General features: G+C 45.4%; 1 protein-coding gene across 5 annotated transcripts in view; it reads left to right on the top strand.

Moving 5' to 3' along the window:
- Positions 1 to 22,366, top strand: part of FRMD5 (FERM domain containing 5) — a 106,226-nt gene that overhangs the window by 59,212 nt on the left and 24,648 nt on the right. For 2 of the 5 annotated variants that reach the window (XM_070953482.1, XM_070953478.1), the window contains exons 2-6: positions 15,782 to 15,886; positions 18,678 to 18,720; positions 20,088 to 20,166; positions 21,090 to 21,187; positions 21,611 to 21,734. In XM_070953482.1, the coding sequence (XP_070809583.1) occupies positions 15,782 to 15,886; positions 18,678 to 18,720; positions 20,088 to 20,166; positions 21,090 to 21,187; positions 21,611 to 21,734 (449 nt within the window). Of the gene's footprint in view, positions 1 to 15,781; positions 15,887 to 18,646; positions 18,721 to 20,087; positions 20,167 to 20,537; positions 20,603 to 21,089; positions 21,188 to 21,610; positions 21,735 to 22,366 lie in introns of all 5 variants that reach the window. The other 3 variants (XM_070953477.1, XM_070953479.1, XM_070953480.1) reach the window with 3 other exon arrangements.

Raw genomic sequence — 22,366 nt, 5'->3', positions numbered from 1 at the left:
CGCGAAATTTTGAATGGCAGCCATCTTGGTTTCAACGAACTTCAAAAGAGAGTGAAGCAGAGCCAATCAAAACGCTCAGTTCAAAATTTCTGGCGCGAAAAACGCTATCAGACGACGAAAGTGAAAAAGAAGACTCAAACTCTTCAGAAGAACCAGAATCAGAAAGTGAAGACGATTTAACAAAGTCTCAAGTAAAGTCAGCAATGAAAACGCTTTTTGCTGCTTTTGGGCCAAGATTGAAAATTTCCAAGGCACCAACGAAGAAGCAAGAGATCAAACCGACAACTCGAGACCTGCACGCTCCCATCCTGACTTCGAAGGCGACGACACCTGAGCCCAGAGAGCCATGCCGATTCCGTCCTACACCGCAGACCGGATCAAGTGCCAACGCACACGAAAGAAAGAGAAGAGCTGTCGCCACCACCAGAACCCCTAAAACCGAACCAGAGACCGACTCATCTGAAGAGGAGCGGAACGAGAGAGCTGAAATGGAGAGAACCTTCCACGACGACGCCAAGGAAGAAATGAGCAACGCGCATGTGCAAAGCTATGTAGACGGCCCCGAAAGACTTGAACTGGCCAGAGAACCGCGCAGACTCGTTGCGAGCATCCCCATGCCGTTCTGTAATTTCCTGCACTTGCGAGACCACGGACTGCCTCAGGTTGTAAGTAATGGACAAAATAATGTGGGGAACTTACCCAGTGACTTCCCAAAACTTAGAATTGATGGCATTAATTTACAAGAGTGGTATCAACAGCTTCAGGTTGTCTTTATGAAAGAAAATTTACTATTCTTTATAACTAGTCCTCCAAGAAGACCTTGGACTTTAAAAATAGATTGTTTACATCATAGAGCATTTTTCATAATAATATCTAGCGTGTCTCCTGCAATGTATCATAGCATCAAATCAAACCTAACTGTGTCAGAAATAATTCAATGCATGTTTAATCTATTTCACAGCGATAGCGTAGCTACAACTACAAGAATGTCTAAGGATTTCTTTTCTTCTAGAGTGAAACCAGGGGTTTCTATAAGTGAGCATTTGATATCTCTAAACAAAATAAGAGCTGAGCTGCAATTGAGGGGGGAAGTGATTTCAGATCAAACAATGAAAAGTGTTATTATCAATTCACTTGATCCATCATGGGATAGCTTTATGTCACACTTAGATACTATTAATTTAGGATATTTAACCATAGAAAGTCTATCTAACAAATTGATAGCAGAAGACAATTCAAGAAAAAATCGTTCCAGTAATCAAACAGAACACAAATCTTTTAGGAAAGTAGCTTTCCAAGAAAAATATAATGAAGCCTTTAGATGCCACAATTGTGGGTCCAGGGAACACAGTAGAAGAGGCTGTCCCAAAGTCTCAAGGGAGAGACATAGGCCAGAATATAGGAGCAAATACAATTATAGACAGTCTTCCACAGATAGACACAAATATAGAAGCCCACCAAATTACAGAGAAAGTAGAGGGGGTAGAGAAAATTCAAAAGAGAGAAAATCTGGGTCACTAAATGGACTAAACAAACAAGAAAGCACCAAAACACAACAAAATGAGAACAATAATTGGCTTATTGATTCTGGTGCAACCAATCACACCACTAACAACAAAAGTATATTATCTTCATTTACAGAAGATAAGTTTGTGATAAAGGTAGCTAATCAAGAAAAGGTTCAAGTATTAGGCAGAGGAAATGTGACCTTGCCTGGTTTAGGTAAAATAGAGGGGGTATTATTAATCCCAGAAATACCTCATAACATACTAAGTGCTATAAAACTAAGCAGAGATTCTGACATCAATATAGTTTTCTCAAAGGGGAAAGCAACCTTAGAGAAGGACAAAACAAATATAGGCACTGTGATGATAAAAGGAGGTCTACCCTATCTGATAACAAAAGAAAGATGGTTACATAACATTAATTCAAATATGGAAGATTGTATTGAAGCAGATGATGAAAATGTTAGTAACAGTGACAATGATGAATGTAAAATATCTCATGATCACAAAAATACACACAATGAGAAGAAACCAAAAATAGGTAAACCAATTCATGATGAGTGTGCTCACATCTTACATAGGAAGTTAGGACATGCAAGCTTTCCTGTAGTTCAAAAAATGACTGAACACGCAGAAGGTGTCAAAATAAAAAATTGTGATAATTATTTGGAATGCTCAGTATGTAAATCCACCAAACTAAAAACCAGTCCCAGACCAAAAAAATCTAACAGATCAACTAACAATATTTTTGACTTAGTACATATGGATTTAGTTGGTCCATTAACTCCATCAATTACCTATAGAAAACGTTACTTTCTAACAATAGTGGATGATTATAGTCGCTATGGTTTTGTTTACACATTAAAGCACAAGGATGAAACCTTTCAGAAATTTAAGGAATTCTATAAACGCATAGAAACACAACATAATATCAAAATAAAACAAATTATGACAGATAGGGGATGTGAATTCATGTCTAAAGAATTCTCCCAATGGTTAAAGGATAGGGGAATGCTACATTTCACGTCCAATCCATTTTCTGCGTTTCAAAACGGGATTGCAGAAAGAAAGAATTCCACACTACAAACCATGATTAGATGCACATTAGAGGATGCTGGTTTAGGCAAACAATTCTGGTCAGAAGCCCTACATTATTCAAATTACACTCAAAATAGAACCTGATCCAGTATTGTGAATAAGACACCGTATGAGGTGATGTACAATAGGAAACCTAAATTAGCACACATGCACATATTTGGAGTCACTGCAGATGTGCACATACCTAAGCAGTTGAGGAGAAAGGGAGAAAACGTATCCAGAAGATTAAGATTTATGGGATATGAAACTGGAACCAAAGGGTACAGATTCATTGATAATAATAACAAATTTATAGTCTCCAGAACAGCTGTGTTCCATGAGCAGGCCAATTGGTCTAAACTGCACCTTAATGAAATATTTCCAAATAAATGCAAAGATGCAATATCTTGCGAGGAAGGGACAATAGAAAATCAAAACATTAACAAAAATAAGAACAAAACCAAAACTTGGACAAATAGTCAGCATAAAATAAAGACAGACACATTAACAAAAAAGGAAGCTAGATATTTGCACGACAACCATAGCAAACCTGAAAGAGCTATTAGAAACAATAGAAATCAAATACCAAGTAAATACAAAGATTACATAATGCATATGAATGGAGAACAAATAACACCTAATACATATGAGGAAGTATTAAAACTCCCTCGTGAAGAAAGAGAAAAATGGGAACTAGCTATGAAAAAAGAGATGGAAAGTTTGCAAGAATTAAATGTATTCACTCCTGCGATCGCACCTAAGGATAAAACAATTATAGGTACCAGGTGGATTTATAAAATTAAGAACCTAGAAGGAGGCAATACTTTATACAAGGCTAGACTAGTTGCACAAGGTTATGCACAAAAATATCCAGAAGACTATACTGACACATACTCCCCCACGGTGAGGACAGAGAGTGTTAAAACAGCTCTAGTAGTAGCATCTGCACTCAATCTGGACGTATTTCAATATGACATACAGACTGCGTATTTACACGCAAAACTAGATAAGGAAATATATGTAAGAGCACCACATAGTCAATACACTAATAAGAATGAAATTTGGTTATTAAACAAGAGTCTATACGGATTAAAGCAATCTGGCAAGAGATGGTACGATTGCTTGGTAAAAGTACTAAAGACCATGGATTTCAACGCTACCACTGCTGATAACTGTTTCTTTGTAAAAAAGAGTGATGATCACATTGAATTTGTATTAATTTATGTGGATGATATTTTATATATAGGAAAAAACAAAGAGAGCAGAGAAATCTTTGTAAATAAGTTAAACGAACATTTCTCGTTGAAATCTCTAGGTAAAGTGAATAAATACCTTGGTGTACAAATTAACAAAACTAGAAGGGGATTCAAACTTACTCAGAAAGATAAGATCATTGAACTTCTAAACAAATGTAATTTAAACAATGCCAAAACCTGTGACACTCCTATGCAAACTGATTTCCTTAGAAACACTGATGAGTCTTCCCCTGAATTTAAAGATAATACATTTTACAGATCAGTTATAGGCTCACTCCTTTATATATCTAATTGGACCAGACCAGATATTGCATTACCTCTCAATTTATTGTCAAGATATGTTAGCAAACCAACCATGTATCATTGGGAAGCTGTCAAAAGAATTCTAAGATATTTGAAAAGTACATTAGATTTTTGTTTAGTATTAGAACCTAATAATGACAAAGAACCAAAAATTACCTGTTATGCGGATGCAGATTGGGCTGGTGATACATCATGCAGAAAGAGTACTTCTGGTTATATTTTTCTATTGAATGATTGTCCAGTTTACTGGTACACTGGTAAACAAGAACTGGTAGCCACTTCAACCACAGAAGCGGAATATGTTTGTTTATCCAAAGCTGCAAATAACCTTGTATGGTTCAATGACTTGATTTCAGATGTTTGGAAAAAACCTGCATTACCTTTTGTTGTGCATGAAGATAATAAAGCAGCCATTGAAATATCCAGATCCGATGCCATTGGACAAAGGTCCAGGCATATTGATATAAAATTTAAGCACGTGAGACAATTGTCTCAAGATGGATTCATCAAAGCAATACATTGTGATACTTCTGAACAATTAGCTGACATATTAACGAAGCCTTTACCTTCTAAACAGCACAAATATTTAACTTCTAAATTGTATGTATTATATTGTCCTGAATCTGAATGTAATTGGTGTTGTATAGCGAACCGGCATTTAGAGGGGGATTTGTCAGATGTAAATGCCTTATTCTCTATTGTGTAAATAATGTATATATGGGACATCAGGGGTTAACTTATTCTTTGGATTTTAATGTATTCATAATTTACCACTCCCATTCCTGGCTCCACCCCTTGTATATATAAGGAGCCACCCTCACCATTTTCTTTGCTTCTATCTTGAATATTCAGCGAATATAGAATGCCTATTATTATTAAAGAGAAATATATTTAAATCTCTAATTCTTATTATCTTTATTGAGTCTGATCCTGAAAATATTGCAACACTGCCTGTGATCCAGACCTTTTCTGGGGTTTCAGCAATAGTGTCCCAGGTGTATGTGTGCTGCTCCTCTCCCCTCCCGCCCCCCAAAGCTTGTGTTTGTGTCACTGCTGCATCCTTTGTTGCCAGCCATTTTATTCTCTTGGGACTTCATCCTTGGGGCTATTAGCTTGTCTTTTCCTCACGGGAGAACTGAAGCTGAGGGAGGAGGGGAGGAGCTGATTATACCCGCCAGCTGCCGGAAGGGAAGGGCTTCATGGGCAGCTGGGCCATGGGACACCCCCCCCACCCCCCCACCCCAGCCTGCTGAAGAATCCCCCTTGCTGGCTGGTTGACAAGGAGCCTTCAGTAAGCAAAAAGTGGGGAGTGGAGGTTTCCAGCTGTAGGCAGAAAGCCTTAGAAAGGCCTCTGGGGGCGGGGCTTCAGGAGGAAAGCCGCCTTTGTCCTAATGAGCAGCTCCCAATGCTTGGGGTTTATGTCAGAAGCTCAGCAGGAGGCCAGAGCGGGTGTGTGTGTGTGTGTTTGTGCTGTGTGTGTCTAGAGATCGCAAGTCTGCAGGCCAAGTTGGCCTGACGTACCCAACGTCTTCTAATATTGAAGACATTGTCTAGAGAGTTTGCTACCAAGCCTGGCCAGGAGAAGCAAAGGAAGATGATTGGGAAGAAAAGGCTGCCAGGCCCTGATGCTCTTTTGACCCTCTGTTCCTTCCACTGGGCGATGGGTTCTGGGAAAGGAGGGACTGGCATTGGGGCTCCCCGGCAGTTGGAGATTCGTCCAGTCACCCCAACAGGGGCTTGCTTGACTCTGTGAGGTGGGCAGCATCCAGGAAGGGTCATGGTGGAGTAAAAGAGGTACCATTGGATCTCAAACAGGCTGCAGGTTCTGCCTGGCTCGGAGAAAGGAGGACAGGGAGCAGCCAGCACCACACCCAAAGTACAGGGGATAGAATGGCCTCTGCTCACCTGCCCATCTTACAATTAGGGGCTTGAGAGAATGAAGGTACAGCAAAAGGAGAAGAGTAAAGCTCTTTGAAGACGGGCTTCAATCTGAAACATGCTGTTAATTTTCCTTGAAAACCTGCCATCCCAGGCCACAGAGCTCACAGATTTCATCTAGCAGTTCTTAAATAAAGCTCACCTCCTCAGCTGGTCAAGTGGCTAATCCGCCATGGAAACCCCTGGCCCCTTTGAGCAAAAGGCGGCATCGGGCCTCTCTCAGCAGGACATGGTGGAGATGCCTGTGAGATTCTCTCTCTACTTTTTAACTCCATCACTGAGTCAGAAGTTGCTGATCTCAGGCAATCTCAACAATCACGGTGGTTTTAACACACTACAATTGTTAATTGATTGATGAGATACTTACAATCCACCCCATTTATAACCTGCATCCGAATATCCCCCCTCCCCCCTCCCACTCAACCTAATTGAAATCCTTGTCCATCAGCTCAGCCACTCTGGGCTCACAAAAACTCTTCTCTTTTAATAACATTCATTAGCTGGAAAAGGTGCTCCCAGTGAAAACATTGACCTATTTGCCCAGAAATATTTCTCTTGAAACAGAGGTTCCTCTTGTTTCTCTTTGCTTCGATCTCCATTTCCCCCAGAAACCCCAGACAGTCAGACCTGAAGCCATAGGAATTATGGGCAAAGCTTTTTTTCTCCCCAGGAAAGAGAAGAGGGGCAGGGAGGGTCTCCTGGTGCCCACCTGCCAAGTGGCGGATCTTACCAGGTGGCTGTGTATCAGATTTGGACCCTGTCTGGGATTCGGACTGGCAGGGAGGCTGCAATATAGTGAATGCCACAAGACTGGTTTTTTTTCAATTGTTCCCAGTTTCCTCTCTGTCCTTGCCAAGTGTTTACTGCTTCTGGTAACTTCGGTTCTGGTGCATAGAATTTGCTATGAATCCCCCCCACCCCCCCAGCCATTTTTCATAAGTGGAGGGGAGGGTTCTTGGATTCACCATTGAAGTAATTCTTTTAGGCAGTAAGGATGTTATCCAAATCCCAAAGAAACCCAGGTCAGCACTGAGCCAGAGGCCTCAGGCAACTTGTCTTGCCAACAAAGGTGAAGTTCTCCCTTCCCCTTCTCTTTTCAACTTGGGGGGTGGAGGAAGGGCGTCCAGCCTGGGTTAATCCTGGTGTTCAGCCCACAGGTGGAGACAGGCAGGGGCTTCCCAGTCCTACTTTTCATAGAGCTGAGCTTGATAGGTGCTGCTGCGTCCCCAGAAGCCCCTCAGCACAGGCCATCTGGAGGCTGCAGTTGTGTGTGTTGAGGGCTCTTTTCTTTCAAAAATGCATCGTGGAGAATTCCGCTGTGTTCAGTTCATTATGAATATTTGAATGGTGCTAAGTGGTTTGTTCTGACACAAGCATGTCTCATACTTGTCCTTAATTGTGGCTCATTAAGGCATGTTTGATGTGAAGAATGTTTTGATGTGAAGAGGAGAAAACAGATGGCTCCCCTTGCAGAGGCCTGGATGGAAGCACAGAAGACAGATCATCTCGAATTGCTTCATCTGGCTGGAAATTTCCCTTCCCTTTCCCTTCCCCTTCCCTCCCTCTAACCTTTTAAAATTGCATTCTTCCATCACTCGTTTGTTATTAAAAGATCCTGTCCTGCCTGTTGGTACTAGTCCTACCTCACTGGGCTTTACTTGCTCAGTTTTAGGGAGCCTGCAAGCAGAGAGTGATGGGCTAGGCTTTTGCCCAACAAGGTTTGCCCAAAAGTGTAGGAGAAGAGGGAAAGTTTGGCTTCTACACCACTGGTTTAGCTGCAGATGATGGTTGCAGAGCCAACTCTTAACAGTTTTAAAGAGATAAGAGCCTAACTCAGGACTTAAGGAAGAAGTGTTTCTCCTCCATAAATCCTTTTCCAGAAGGATTATATAAATATGTGGCTGAAGATTCTGTAATGGAGGAGATTAAAGTGTCACTTTCAGCAAAGGGTAGAGCAGTTCCGTCTTGCAGATGTCAGGTTAGACTGCAGCCTGTGATTACAAGAAGCCGGTCTCATCCCATTCTCCTTTGAATTTCTGATTGGGTGTGGAATGAAATAAAAACCACACAAACACCATCCCTGTCCTAATGTCCCTTTTTATTCATATCCATTTTATGTATTCATAAGATGGGTGTCCCACTTGATAGCCATTGCCTACAAGTGACGGCACAAGACAAAGGGTCTCCTAGGCAGCAGAGAACTTTTAATTTCAGCTTTTCAGATTGGTTTTTCTTTCTCATAACCTTTTCTTTTTAGTTACTATCTTTGCTCTTAGAGATTCACTTGGATTAAGCAGGAGTTGCTCATACACACAATAGAAGGGGGGAATCAGCATTCTTGGTTTGAATTAAATAGAAATCAAAAGGAGGCTTGGCTTTGCTTGTTAACTTTGGAGCTGTAAATATCCTGGGATGTCCTGAGAGTATTTAAAAGGCAGACAAGACACAGAGATTATGGATGCGTTCTGGATCTGGCATGGCTCCCGTCAGCTGCTGAAATCTCTGCAAAGCTGGGTTTGCTCTGTGCTGCCTGGCTCTCCTTGGGGCTCAATGCCTGGCAAGGCTGCCACAGTTGGGTCAGGAGGGTGGGTCTGGCAGACCTGGGTGGGAGGCAGGGAGAGCGGCTTCCACACAAGGAGATCCCCCCCCCGCTGTCTTAGTTGGCAGAAGTGTATGAAATACCTCAGTAACACCAACCAGCATCTATTTTATTTATTTATTTATTTATTTATTTATTTATTTATTTATTTATTTATTTATTATTTAAATTTTTATATCGCCCTTCTCCTGAGGGATCTCATTATTTTATGTTTTAATTTTTACAGAGGTCAGTTGTACTCAAAAATATTAATGCAATTCCCCTTGCCAATAAGGCCATCAAGCGACATTTTATTCAGTCTATATGAAAAAGGAAACTTGGACAATCCGAGGGTCCGTTGGCTGCAGAAAATTCTGCAGAGGGTCTTTCAACCTTGCAATGGAAAGAAGAGCTTCCCCATCCTGCAGCAGGACTTCTTTCCGAGTTCTTTCTGAGTTCTGAGGCTGTCGGAGCCTCCCCAGGTTTTCATGCCAGAGGACTTCGGGACCTCCAGGGGAAAGGTTCTGGGCAAGCTCGGGAATGCAAGATCTTGGGTCTGCCCCATCTGCCCCACTCATTCAGGTTGTCATGTATTCCATCTCGCCTTCACTTGGTGGCTTACCTGACTGAATATGGAGGACCTTACTGTTAAATTCTTTGCTGTGTTCAGGTTGTCACCTCTACCAGCCAGGGCTGGCAGGCCAATTAGGATGCTTCCACCCTTGTGATTAATGGATCCGGTTGGTTTCCAGGAGGCAGTTGGAGATTTTCTCAGTGAAGAGGCAGGCTCTGTGATCTCTGGACAGAGATAATAAAAGTGCTGGACATGATTGACCCCCAGCAATCTCGTTTGGGGCACCAGACCCCTTCAGGTCAAAGTTCAAGCCTGGGCATGGGACATAAACTGCCACTCTTAGGAGACTGCACTGGGAACTGAAGGGGGGAAATGCAGCCTCCAAGGCCTTATGATGCCTCTCGGCAGCTTTCAGTACTGTTGTCCATCGACTTTAGAACTGCCTCCATGGTCCTGCTCCTTCCTGAGAGAGCAGGCCCAGTCAGTAGGACTGCAATAGGTGCAGGTGGACCGTTCCATTCTTTCTCCTTTAACATTTATATGAAACCAGCTTATGATTCTTGATGAATGTATTTTATTTTTCTTTATGTACACTGAGAGCAAATGCACCAAAGACAAATTCCTTGTGTGTCCAATCACGCTTGGCCAATAAAGAATTCTGTTCTATTCTATTCTATTCTATTCTATTCTATTCTATTCTATTCTGTTCTGTTCTGTTCTGTTCTGTTCTGTTCTATTCTATTCTATTCTATTCTATTCTATTCTACTCTACTCTACTCTACTCTACTCTACTCTACTCTACTCTATTCTATTTCATTTCTATTGAGAGAAATTATAGTATCTGTAGATTCAGGATAATACATCATCAATACATGGATGGTACCCAATTGTGTACTCCACTCGGGGCAGAAATCTAGTAAAACTTCTAACCAGATAGCTGAAGGCTATGGAGGACTAAATGAATCAAGTTAAAACTGATCCCTAGTGAGATCCAACCTAGAACTAAGGAGAAATGTATGACAGTGAAAACAATTTATCAGTGCATCAGGTTCCAAAAGTTGCAGGTGCTTCATCATTGGAAGTTTTCAAGAAGAGACTGGACAGCCATTCGTCTAAAATGGTAGAGGGTCTCCTGCTTGAGCAGAGGCTTGGAACAGAAGACCTCCAAGGTCCCTTCCAACTCTAATATTCTATGTCTCGCCTGGTGCCTTAATCACTAGGCCACACGGGTTCTTTATCTAGAGTTGGGAGTATGCAAATCATGTACAAGAAATAAAAAACAAGAAATTCTTGTTAAATTAGGCAGATGATGATCAATCCATGTAAGTAAGTTTCTTCCAAAGCTTTTCTTGGGGGAATGGAGTGACTGCAAGTTAAAGGCACTAATTTTGGTGATCTAAAGGGGATCAACCAGGATGTTTGATTGCTCCCCTAATGTTTAACCTTTATATAAATAAAAGGAAATGCCATTTGAGGTGGTTTTCAAGAAAGATTGAACAGCCACTTGTCCAAGATAGTATGTAGCCTTTTGTCTTGGCCAGGACCCCGTCTATCCCCGTGATTCTGATTCTTTGGATGCAGACGCAGACTCTTCTACGCTGCAGCTGTGAGCTCAGCAGAAAATGCATCACAAAACTACTTTCATTGTGTTCTCCCTTGGATCAAATTTTGCTCATACGTATTTGATTTCTGTTGCTGCTGCTTCTGCCACTGTTACCCCACTGTAGAACTGGGATTGAGGGGGGAGAGACGCCAAAGTACAAAAATTAGATTATTATTCTTTCATATATTTTTACATGACTTCCTACACCAAACCATTATGAAACTATAAAATACAAAATTGCACATGAAAGGAAAATGAAAGCGGAAGCCAACCACCACCCCACATGTGTAAAGACGGAGGTCTTCAGCAGACACAAGGGCTTTTTTCAAAAACTTGTAAAAGAGGACTTGTCCAGCCCCCTCCCTCCTGCCCCCTGTGAGCAGCCTCAGGCGAGGTGACCCTGAGGACTGACCAGCTCTAGGACAACCACGGTGATCCATCAGTATTGGGGTCCTCAGGTATAGAGACTCTGCTGGGGGTGGGAGGGACAAAGGCGCCAGCAGAAAAGGCCATCCAGGCAGCCAATAACATCCTACTGATGCACTGATATAATGTCCCTGATAAGGCTTCCTTTAAAATAGTTATTTAAATTAAAAACGCCTTTCCCTTTTCAAAGTAGTCTGTTCAGAAGGTATTATCTGTTTTTGTTGTTGTTGTTTGTCCTCCAGTCAGTCTCTACTCTTGGCAACTGCCTGGCCTTCTCCCTGCAGTTTTCTTGGCAAGTTTTACCTGCATCCTAGGCCTGGGAGACCCTCCCCAGCTGAGGGACTCCCAGCTGGCCTTGTGCCGAGGCAGGACTAGAACTTAGGGTCTCCCGGTTTTTAGTTAACACTAAAGAAAGCAATTCTGTCCTAATCTTTAGTTTGCCTTTTTGGATCCTTCTGGATCCTTTCCTTTGAATCCTCTTTCTGGAGCATCAGAAAACGCATTTGCTCCATTGTTCATTTCCTTTGAGGATGGTTGCCCCCTAACCGCTCTCTTCTCCCCCCACCTCTTCTGCCTTCTCTGTGGCTCTGGCCTCCCTTGGCTCCCTCCCAGAACACCGCCTCCTTTCTTGATCGGGGGGGGGGGCAGGGCTGGGGCGGGGCAGCCGCCAGCCGTGATGGGACTTGCTTGGCATTCACCTTCTGCTGCTGCGGCTACCTTCAAATTCGGTTGCATCTGCTAGATTTCTGGACCTGCGTTGAGTTAGATCTTTTGTTGACAATCTCTAATTCTAGATGCCCCAAAGCCATGGCATTTCAGATCAAATGAAATGAAATCAAATGAAATGAAATCAAATCAAAGCTTTATTACGATCCTAGAGCAGCATTTATTTGCATTTGTCTCCACTGAAGTTCATTAATGTTTTGATCTTCCCAGTTGTTTCAATCTTGGGCAGGGCTTCCCAGGGCTCAGCTTCCTTTCCCACTGCTGGTTTGTGTATGATTCCCATGGAGGTCCCAGCTCTGAGCTGAAATGACCCTCTCAGCAGGTCTGAGGAGCAGTTCGGCATCCTCAGGTTCCCCCCACCCAGAGCATTTATTTAAACCAAAGGGAAAAACCCCCGAGCCCCCTGTTTCTGCCCTGCTGCCTGAAGTCCAGCGGTTTCCATGGATCCTGGCTCTGGAAGGAGGAAGAGGAGTGGGACGCAGTTTAAGCCATTGGGCGGTCCGGAGATTTTCTGCTCACAAAGGAGTCCTGGAAAAGTGGAGACAAGGATGTTGCTGCCCTTGAGAAATGCCTGGTTCTTTTTCCGCTGACAATGCAGCGAGGCTCTTAGGGAGGGTGAGGCCCAGTGAGCGAGACTCAGGCTGATGTGGGGTAGGACTCTGCAAAAGCTGAGCTGCACCTTCTGTGCTGAGTTTTCTGGCTGGGCAGCCAGAAGCCGGGGTGGCAGTTGAGAGCCATCAACCAGAGAGGCTGGAGGATGGTGACAAGGGAGCCTCAATGCCATAGGGGCCTAGCAGCATTTGTTGGCTCATTAATCTTTCTGCAACTGACAATCAGGGTGGGCTGATTCCCAGAGAGGAAGTTTAGAGCTTTCAGTCCCAAGGCAGGAAGAGAGACTGTGGTGGAAAGTAGTCTGGATTCCCAGGAGGGAGGGAGGGGTTGCATAGATAGTTTGTGTGGGAGAAAAAGGATGAAGAAAGCTTCTCCCTAATAGTTCCCAGATATTGTGTTTAATGGGGCAAGGAGTCTGCTTCAGTTTGGCAAAATTTCTGTCTGTAGATGAGGAACATGAAAGGAACTGTTGTGGCTCCGTTGCCTGAGCCTGGGCTATCGACAGATGCAGACTCTGAGAGTGAGGGAGAGGAGTTGGCAAGGCCTCCCTCTCCAGGACCCTCCTCTCTGGCAATGCCTCCGGAGGACACCGAAGGCCAAACGACAGGCTCAGAGCCAAGCACATCTCCGCAGCCACAGGTGGACAGCGATGAAGAAGATAAGTGCTGGCTGGACCTGCGACAGAGGCTCAGGGAGAAGCGTGCACAGCAGAAGGGAAGGCGTGCCAGAGATTAGCTGAGTCACTGGACCACACCCCACAGGGTATAAATGTGGGTGTGGTAACCGGTTCAGTTTGTGACGAGCAAAAACTGGAAATACTCCATGATCTCTGTGTTACTGGACTTTGCCTGCTTTATCGGACTGCATTTGGATTAATCCTTGTATTGTTGACACTCTGCCTGTTTTATCGGAATGCTGGCAGTCTAATCTTTGTTTTGTGTGAGTAAAGTCTGAATTGGCAGCTAGCCACTGGGTTACTGCCAGCTTTATCTTCAAAGAGTTTTGTCGTGTGGCTTATTAACTCTGGGCTGTCTGTGGGGGTGCGTGTGGGGTACGGGGACAGAACAGGAACTCAGTGTATCTTTGGCTTTTGGAGCCTGGCAGGGACTTTCAAGGAGTTTGTTAGTTAGTTTGTTTGTTTGTCAAGCATATATAAGATAACAGGTAAAAATATAAACATAATTTGAATACATGAAAAGAGTACGTAAAAAAGAATATTAGGAAAGGGATGATAGGCACGCTGGTGCTCTTATGCACGCCCCTTACAGACCTCTTAGGAATGGGGTGAGGTCAACAGTAGACAGTCTAAGGTTAAAGTTTTGAGGGTTTTTGGAAAGAAACCACAGAGTCAGGTAGTGCATTCCAGACATTGACCACTCTGTTACTGAAGTCATTTTCTGCAATTGAGTTTGGAGCAGTTTACCTTTAGTTTGTATCTATTATTTGCTCGTGTATTGTTGTGATTGAAGCTGAAGTAGTCATTGACAGGTAGGACATTGTGGTAGATACTTTTATTATGCTTAGGTCAGACTGAAGTCGGCGTAATTCTAAGTTGTCTAAGCCCAAAATTTGAAGTCTGGTGGCATAAGGTATCGTATTGCAGGTAGAGGAATGGAGGACTCTTCTTGTAAAATATCTCTGGACTCTCTCAATTGTATTAATGTCTGATATGCAGTGCGGGTTCCAGACAGATGAGCTGTATTCAAGATGTATTGGTCTAGCAAATATTTTGTATGCTCTAATTAGTAGTACAACATTACCAGAGAAGAAGCTACACAAGATTAGGTTAACAACCCTTAATGCCTTTTTGGCAATGTTGTTACAGTGGGCTCTGGCACTTTAGACCTTTAGAAATGAGTACTCCAAAGTCCTTGACAGAGTGAGGGTCGTCTACAAGGTCATGTCCATCTAATTTGTATTTTATGTTTTGATTTTTTTTTTTTTGTCAATGTGCAAGACAGAGCATTTGTTTGTTGAGATTTGAAGTTGCCACTTGTTAGACCAATCTGACACATAGTCGAGGTCTTTTTGAAGGATAGTTGCATTGAAAAGATACTGAAAATGCTGAAAAGGTACAGGTAGTCCTGGATATATGACCTCACGGGACTGGAATTTTAGTTGTACGTCAGGACAGTCACAAGTTGAGGCACCCATGTGACCAGATCTGATTTTTCAACTGTTTTTAGAGCAGTTGTTAAGCAAGAGTTTGCAGTTAGGCTGTCTGAAGGATTCAGTTGCTCTTTTATCACGGTTCGTCGATGTGGGGAGATGTTAGCAGATCTTCAGCCGCAAACATTATCTTGAATGTGAATGTAACTGAAAAGCTTGTTGTTGCTGGTTGCTCCTAGCAGTAGTTTTGGGTGATTTGAGTGGCCCCCAAGTGCCCCTCCATCTCAGCTCCTCAGAGTTGAGGACCGTGGAGGCAAGGACCGTGGAGGAGGGAGGCTCTGGGGCTGAGCTGGGCCAGGCGAGCGGCCTACTTGCCAGGAGGGGAAGCAGGAGGGCAGGTGCAGGGAGAGGACAGCTACCTGCCCTGGGGGACATCTCTGCTCTGGGGACAAAGCAGGGACAGCTTTGAGCCTCATCCAGTTTCTCAGGAAGGCTCAGATTCTTCCCAAAGAGAATGGCGGGTAAGAATCCAGAAGGCTGGTTCAGTAATTTTCACTTCAGACATGTCTGTGGAGATTCTCAGTCAACCGGGTCATGGTTGTCCCAAAGGTGGTTTGAGGGATTCAAGAGGGGGGAGGAATGGGGGAGGCCACATCACCTCCCCCTTAGGTTCTATCCAGTGGTTGCCTTTCTCGTCCTTTGGTGACGAGTTCTGCAGAGGTTCTCATGATTAATGAGGTGCTTCTGGCCAACGTTCTTTGTGCCATGATTGATGGAAAATCTACTTGCACAGAAGAAGATCAACACCATCTGGAATGGGAGGAGAGAGACTGCATCTGTCTCGGAAGGGGCTCTCTTGCTGGCTCTCTGGACTCATCTCCTGATGCCTTGCCGTGTTGTGTGGGGGACGCATGTTACCTTTGGGAAAGTTGTGTCTGCTGCTGCGGCTGTGTGTTGTCTGGGTCCATCCCTAGAAGGAGATCCCTCCTTCAGACATCCCTCCTGCTCCAGGCTCCCAGCCAGCCTGCCTGCTTCCAGCTGCTGCCCTGACTGATTGCAGCCCTTGTTTTGCAGAGAGATGCCAAAGGCCAGTTCCTCTTTGACCTGCTGTGCCATCACTTAAACCTCCTGGAGAAGGATTACTTTGGGATCCGCTTTGTTGACCCCGACAAGCAGAGGGTGAGTCCCAGCTTGTGCTTTTGGTCAGGGGAGCCCCTTCCCTGTGCCCGGCCTCCAAGCCAGCAAAGATGCTGCAGGTGGAGGGTCTCCTGCTTGGTGGGGCTTCAGCTGCTGTTCCTGCGTTCTTCCAGAGGGGGAGAAGACTGGAGAAGAGTTGCCCCCCCCACTTAAAATACTGGCATTACTCTCCCCCCCCAGTCAAAAAGCCTCCCATTGGTTTCACTACACAGCAAATTTGCTTGCAGCATCTTTGCTTGCTTGTTATCTCCCATTTTGGGTTTATACCTGACCGCTGTTTGAGATCAGAGATATTCAGTCCAGGCCCCATGTGGCCCTGTATGCCTTGAATGAGATACCCAGAGACTCCAATAGCAATAGCACCTATATACTGCTTTAACAGTACTTTACAGCCCTCTCTAAGCAGTTTACAGAGTCAGCCTATTGCCCCCAACAATCTGGGTCCTCATTTTACCCACCTCGGAAGGTTGGAAGGCTGAGTCAACCTTGAGCTAGGTGAGATTTGAACTGCCAAATTGCAGTCAGCCAGCAGTCAGCAGAAGTAGCCTGCAGTACTGCATTCTAACCATTGCACCACCAAGGCCCAAGTTAGTAGATATTATATGGTTATGCGTGCATAGAGTATATTTGAAATTAATCTGATTTAATTGCAAATTAAATGAAATTCTATCTCTTCTCAATGCTTTCTGGAGCACCGTTCAGACTGGAAAAATTGAATCTCCCACCCCCATTCTTCTGAGAACCAGAGCAATAGACTCAGGGCACCCCCCCTCTTTTCTCTCTCTCTCTCTCTCTCTGCTAAAGCGCTGGGAGTCAAAAGAAGGGAGCCAGGCAGAGCCTGAGCCTGCCTTATCCTGGCAGGAGCTGCTTTGATCAGGTGCCCCTCGGAATCTCTCATTGCGCCTTCCTGGATTTGTCTCTCAACTCCTGGATCGGAATAAGCAAAGACCTTGGGAAGCTGTCCCTGGGTGCTCCGGAGAGCAGGTGACCAAGAGGCAAACTCCCTGCCCTGCCCTGCCCTGCCCAGTCCATCCCTCCTTTGGTTCCCACAAGGCTGGGGGTCCTGCCTTCATCCTGGGTGGTGGATGCAGAGACATTGCGCTGCCTGAGGGGACAGTCGCAGCTCCTCCAATAACAGCAGTCGAACCTGTAAGAAGAGGGAAGATGGAACCGACATCTGAGAGCTATCATAATTGCCCAAAAACTATATAGCATGATTACCCTAAGAGGCATATATGTATATATATATATAGAAATTCTGGTGACTATTAATAGTAAAATTATAAACATGATTATGTAAATATAGTCTAGGATATAGATAAAATCATATAACAAAATAATGATAGTTTCTAAATTCTATTTTGGATGCATTACGCAAAGATCTAGTTCTCTGGGGAAGTCTCTAATGCTGGGAAAATAGAAGAAAAGAGAAGGGGAGCCCAGCAGCTGGGGGTGGGGGGCTGGCTCAGTTACGGCAGCTGTGGGTACATTGTGGGAAGACCTGAAGGACCAGCTTAGGGTCACCATCACAAGATCAGCCAACAGGAATGGGCCTTGCCTGATCCATGGGCTTACGATCTTCTGTACCTTCCTAAATTAAGAAGAGTGTATAATCTTAGAGTAGGGAGCAGAGGGCCAGTTTGGGAATAATGGGGAATTAAGAGCGTTTGCAACATCTCCATCCAATGCAGATGCTTGGTAGACGTGGCCTGCTAAGCGAAGTCCAAGGACAGAGAAGGGGCTCTGGGTGTGTGTGTGTGTGCGCGCGCGCGCGTGTGTGTGTGCGCGCGCGCGTGTGCTTAACCTGGACCGAGAGAGCAGCCTTTCTCACTCAGATGGAAACTCTGCTGCCCATGAAGACCCTCCACAGTCCAGCACTTTCAGTGTAGACGGGATTTGTAGCAGTGCAATTCAAGGCTCTTGGTGGCCCACAATATTGTGATAGGAAACAGTGCAAGGTAGCCTCCGTAGAGAAGAATTGGCATGGTGAAGCCGTTAAAATCAAAGAGCAGCACACACACAACCTGCAAGAAAAACTCTTGGCACTCCAGAACTCTCTGAATGAATCCCCCTTTTAAAAGTTTATGAAAGGCCAAAAAGGAACCAAAGGTGCCCTCCAGCCGCTCTGGGCCCAGCACTTGCCTGCCCAACGAGACAAGGGGGGAGAAACCCCAAGGATGCCAATTGCACCACCCAGACTGCTGCGTTCCCTACAGAGGGGAATCTCACCCGGAGGCTGTGAGCCCGGAGCCAGCCTTGCCCTCCTCGGGCACAGCACCTGCTCCAAGGGGACCCAGCAGGGAGCCCGGAGTGCAGTTGTTAGGAAGTTGGCCAGGACACACCCTGGGGCTGCATTACCAGCAAAAGGGCCCAGCCTTGGGACGCTGCAGGCCGGACAGAAAAACCACCCCCCTGGGATCCCAAGGACCTAAGAAAGGGACTGTCCTATGCTGAGCTTCTGAGGCAAAATAGGCAGGTGTGGAGAAAACCATTCCAAATGTTGAAAGCCCGTCACTTGCTTGATTGGGTGCCCAGTGATTTACAGCCACAAATCTTGCTCGCATTGCAAAGATCAGGATTGTAGTCTTTTGAAAACAAGTTACCCCAAATATCTCTACAAGATCGCTGCACAGCTCCTGCTCATCCCCAACCGCTTTGTAGCTAGTGCAATTTTATAACTGAAGTCAGGTTTTGTGGGGAGGGGGGAGCAAAAAGACAGTGCAGCCACCCTCTCTTTGCTAGCTTTTGAATCTCTCTCTTTTCTTCGCTTCAGCACTGGCTGGAATTCACAAAGTCTATTGTGAAGCAAATGCGATGTAAGTATTTATCTTCATGATCTCTTCAATGAGCTGGCAAGCCTCTACCTTGGCAATGTGTGAGGGTCTGGATCTCTGAAGGGAGAGGTGGTGGGATGGACTACAGTGGACTACAGCAGTTTCCAAAGAGGGAGGAAGTCCATGCTGGGTGTGGGTGGGGGAGACAAGAGGCAGTCCAGAGCTGGATAGGAGGCAGAGGAAGAGAATTAGGATAGCCATTACCTAAAAATCCCCCAGAGTATATCCATTAGGGCTAGAGTACTCTAGCTTTAGTCTGGCAAGATTCTGTCTATATAGTGGAAGCAAATAAACCTTGGCTGGATTGTGTTACGTTGTTCTTGGGCTACACCTGACATAAATCTTGCCAGACTCTTACTCCCCCCAAAAGAGAGGAGAACTCAAGCATGGCCACAGATCCACAAGGAACACGGATGACTCCGTAGCAGCTAGCAGAAGTCTTACTCAAGCGCCAGCAGCAGATGGATGGACAGGTCAATACTTCATAAGCCACAATGATGCAGTTGTTGCAGCAGGTCAGGAAAAATGTCCAGTAGCTGTAGCCACATTGACAACAACAGCACAGCCAGTCCTTGTGCACTCCCAGGGCAGCTGGCTGAAGGAGTGTGGAGAGGACATGGACCAATTAACCTTTCTTACTCAGTGCGAGATGCTCACGGACAGGAGAGACAACTGACCAGGCCAGGGTGAGCTTTTTATTAAGCTTGTTGAAGAGGTTAGCAGCAAAATGGGCCATTCCATTGATGGAAGGCAATGATCTGATACTGGCAAGTATCAGAACTTCTTCAGGAGATTTAGAGGCCATTTTGGTGATCTCATTCAGAGGGTCACAGCCAGTAGCAAGATTTGGAAACTTCACTGTAGTGCATCACACAATGGGAGATGTGACACCTTCTTGCTTCTACTCTGCCGGTGGGGGTCTGTGCTGGTTATGGGGGATCTCCCACTCACACATCTGGAATCTAAGCTTCCATGGTGCCCTCTGAACCTCTGTGAACATGGTCTTGTGCTTAACTAGAGGAATCTGGTTCCTCTCATTGTTCTTGACTTGATGGGATCCACTGAGCTGAGAGAAGTGCTGACTTTTCCAAATGGATCCTAGCTGGATTTGTAGCTGAGCTACAAATAAGATCTGTGTCTGTTCCTAGATGTGACTTCCTTCTTCTTGTCACATGATATTCTCCAGTTTCTGATGAGCAGTTTTCAATTTTTCCTTTCCAAGACACAAATCCTCTTTTTGTTCTGGATGAAGTCAGATTGGAGATGCACCAGGCGGGTGAAGGCTCCCCTGGGGCTGATGGGTTCCTGTAGACTCCCCAGCCCATCTGAGATCTTTTTCTCTTCTGCAGCTCAGCCCCCATTCACCATGTGCTTCCGAGTGAAGTTCTACCCCACCGACCCAGCTGCTCTGAAAGAGGAGATCACCAGGTAAGACAGGGAGAGGCCTTGTCCCACTTTGGGCTGGTCATAGGAAAAGCTGATAGGGGTGGGGTGGGGGGAGCCTGAGAGCAGTGGAGGCGCTTGGCTTTGCTTGTTGCTCTGATACCTCAATGGGGAATGAGAGAAAGGAGGAAGAGATGACAGCAAGGACATCTAAAAGGAAAAGAAACTGGATGTTCCTTTCCAGCAGGGCTGCCTTTAGGGACGTGCTTTGCCAGCAACACCTTCCAGGGAGGGTCAGGTTCTGCTTCTGAGTTTCCTGCTGGAAACTATGGAGGTTGGCTTGTTTATAGAGGAGAAAGGAACTTTCCATTAGGACTTTGGAACTGGTTAGGTGGTCAATCTCCCCTTTCTACTAGATACCGTGGTGGTTTCAGGTTGGGCTGTCTTCTCAAGGGCTGCTGAGATGGCGTCAAAAGCAGAAGTAGTGGATCTTCCATTTTTACAGCTGTCATCTAGCTGTACTTAGTCCATCCCTTGGGGGCCTCCTTAGATGATATGCCCATTCCAGGCTTTTCCCTGCTCATTATCTCCCCCTTGGATCATGACTTGTGTGGTCTTCTGCTGACTTCAACCCAACTGTCCCAGCCCAGCGGTTGCAATAGTGCAATAGTTAAGAAGAGCAGCATTTAGCTGTACAGATGAAAGGGCTGCTGAGGCATTGGGTTCAGAGGCGTGGAAAAGCTCTCCTCTGGACTGGCTCCCTGGCAGGGATCAGGGGGGTCAGAAACAGCCTTCCTTGTCTGGGCATTTTGGAACAAAGCCTCTTCGGATCCATCTGGGAGGGAGAAGCTTGGTGAGGACCGGCCACCGGAAGAGGCCCAGAAAGGATTTAGGAAGGCCCCGAGTGGCTTCTGCAGAAGGTGCAGGAAGGAAGGCACTCATCCTTCTCGCTCTGGTTCCCCTGACAGGTATCTCGTCTTCTTGCAGATCAAACGAGATCTGTATCATGGGCGCCTCCTGTGCAAGACCTCGGATGCTGCTCTGCTGGCCGCCTACATCCTCCAAGGTAGGTAGGGCTTCAAAAGGAGACCTTTGGGGGGGAGGAAGGGGGGGCACCAAGGCTTCCTTGCAAGCTGCCCTCCAGCAGCACAGCTAAGCTGGGCTGCCTTTAAGCCCTTTTGCCCCTAGGTTGGGGGGAAGGAACTCTTCAGTGAGTTTTTACTTGCACCTCAACCCATTTTTTTCCACCGCTCCACTCATTTTCTTCCCAGAGAAAATAGTTTAAGGAGGAGAAGGGGACATGTTTGCCTTTTTCTGGCAATCCCTCTGGGGCTGAAAGAGATCCTGCAAATAAACATCAGCTTCCTGGTGAACGTATTATTAAGAGGATATTTCTAAAACAACAGACCCAAATGGACCCACCAAGGATCCCCTTTGCTTACATTTGCCAAAGTCAATAATTATTGGTGATTTCTGTTCTTTCTTTCAGCTGAAATTGGTGACTATGACCCTGGAAAACACCCAGAGGGATACAGTTCCAAGTTCCAGTTTTTCCCCAAACACTCTGAAAAATTGGAGAGGAAAATTGCTGAGATCCATAAAATTGAGCTCAGGTGACTCTCTTGGTAGCTGCTCCGTCTTCATTTGTCTCCTAGAGTGTGCAAAAGTGCTTCCTGAAGTCCCCTGTAGCAAGTCTTGGCTGAGTCGGGAGCAATGATCCAGCTCAGCACTGGTGGGGTGAGGTGGGGTGGGGGTGGGGGTAGGATTCGGATGCCCTTAGAACAAGAGCCATCATGAAAGGCCGGGGAAATGTGTGCCTGGAGCTGCTCAGGAGAGATTTTTTTGACTTTGGCTTTTGCCCTTTTCACGGTGGCCTTGTTCATTTGCCAGAGCAGAAGAGATGAGACCTTGATTGCCCAGTACTTGATCACAAGGGTGAAGCTGCCCTACAGATGGATCAACTCTGCTTTGTGGTCAGCTAATGGGACTGGCCTTCCCAACAAGAGGGATGGTTGGTTTTAAAGCTGCACCCAAGAGACATGGTCACCCTGTTTCCTTCTGGCTCCTCAGAGGACTGGAAGGCAGCCTGGGAGATGCCTTTCAACAAAACAAAACATGATTTAGTAGCCCCAACTATTTTTCCTGGCTTTAGGGCATCCCTAGATGTATGGAAAGCGCCTCAGAGTGCAGGGAAAGCGCCTCAGAGGGAAACCACAGCTGCGATATATCTGCAAGAGGGACCTAG

Source organism: Pituophis catenifer, unplaced genomic scaffold (genome assembly GCF_029215685.1).
Source record: "Pituophis catenifer annectens isolate HBS135680 unplaced genomic scaffold, rPitCat1.0.hap2 SCAF_14, whole genome shotgun sequence".
NCBI lineage: Eukaryota > Metazoa > Chordata > Lepidosauria > Squamata > Colubridae > Pituophis > Pituophis catenifer.
Note: the sequence above shows the minus strand (reverse complement) of the source record. Positions and strands in the feature narration are given on the sequence as shown.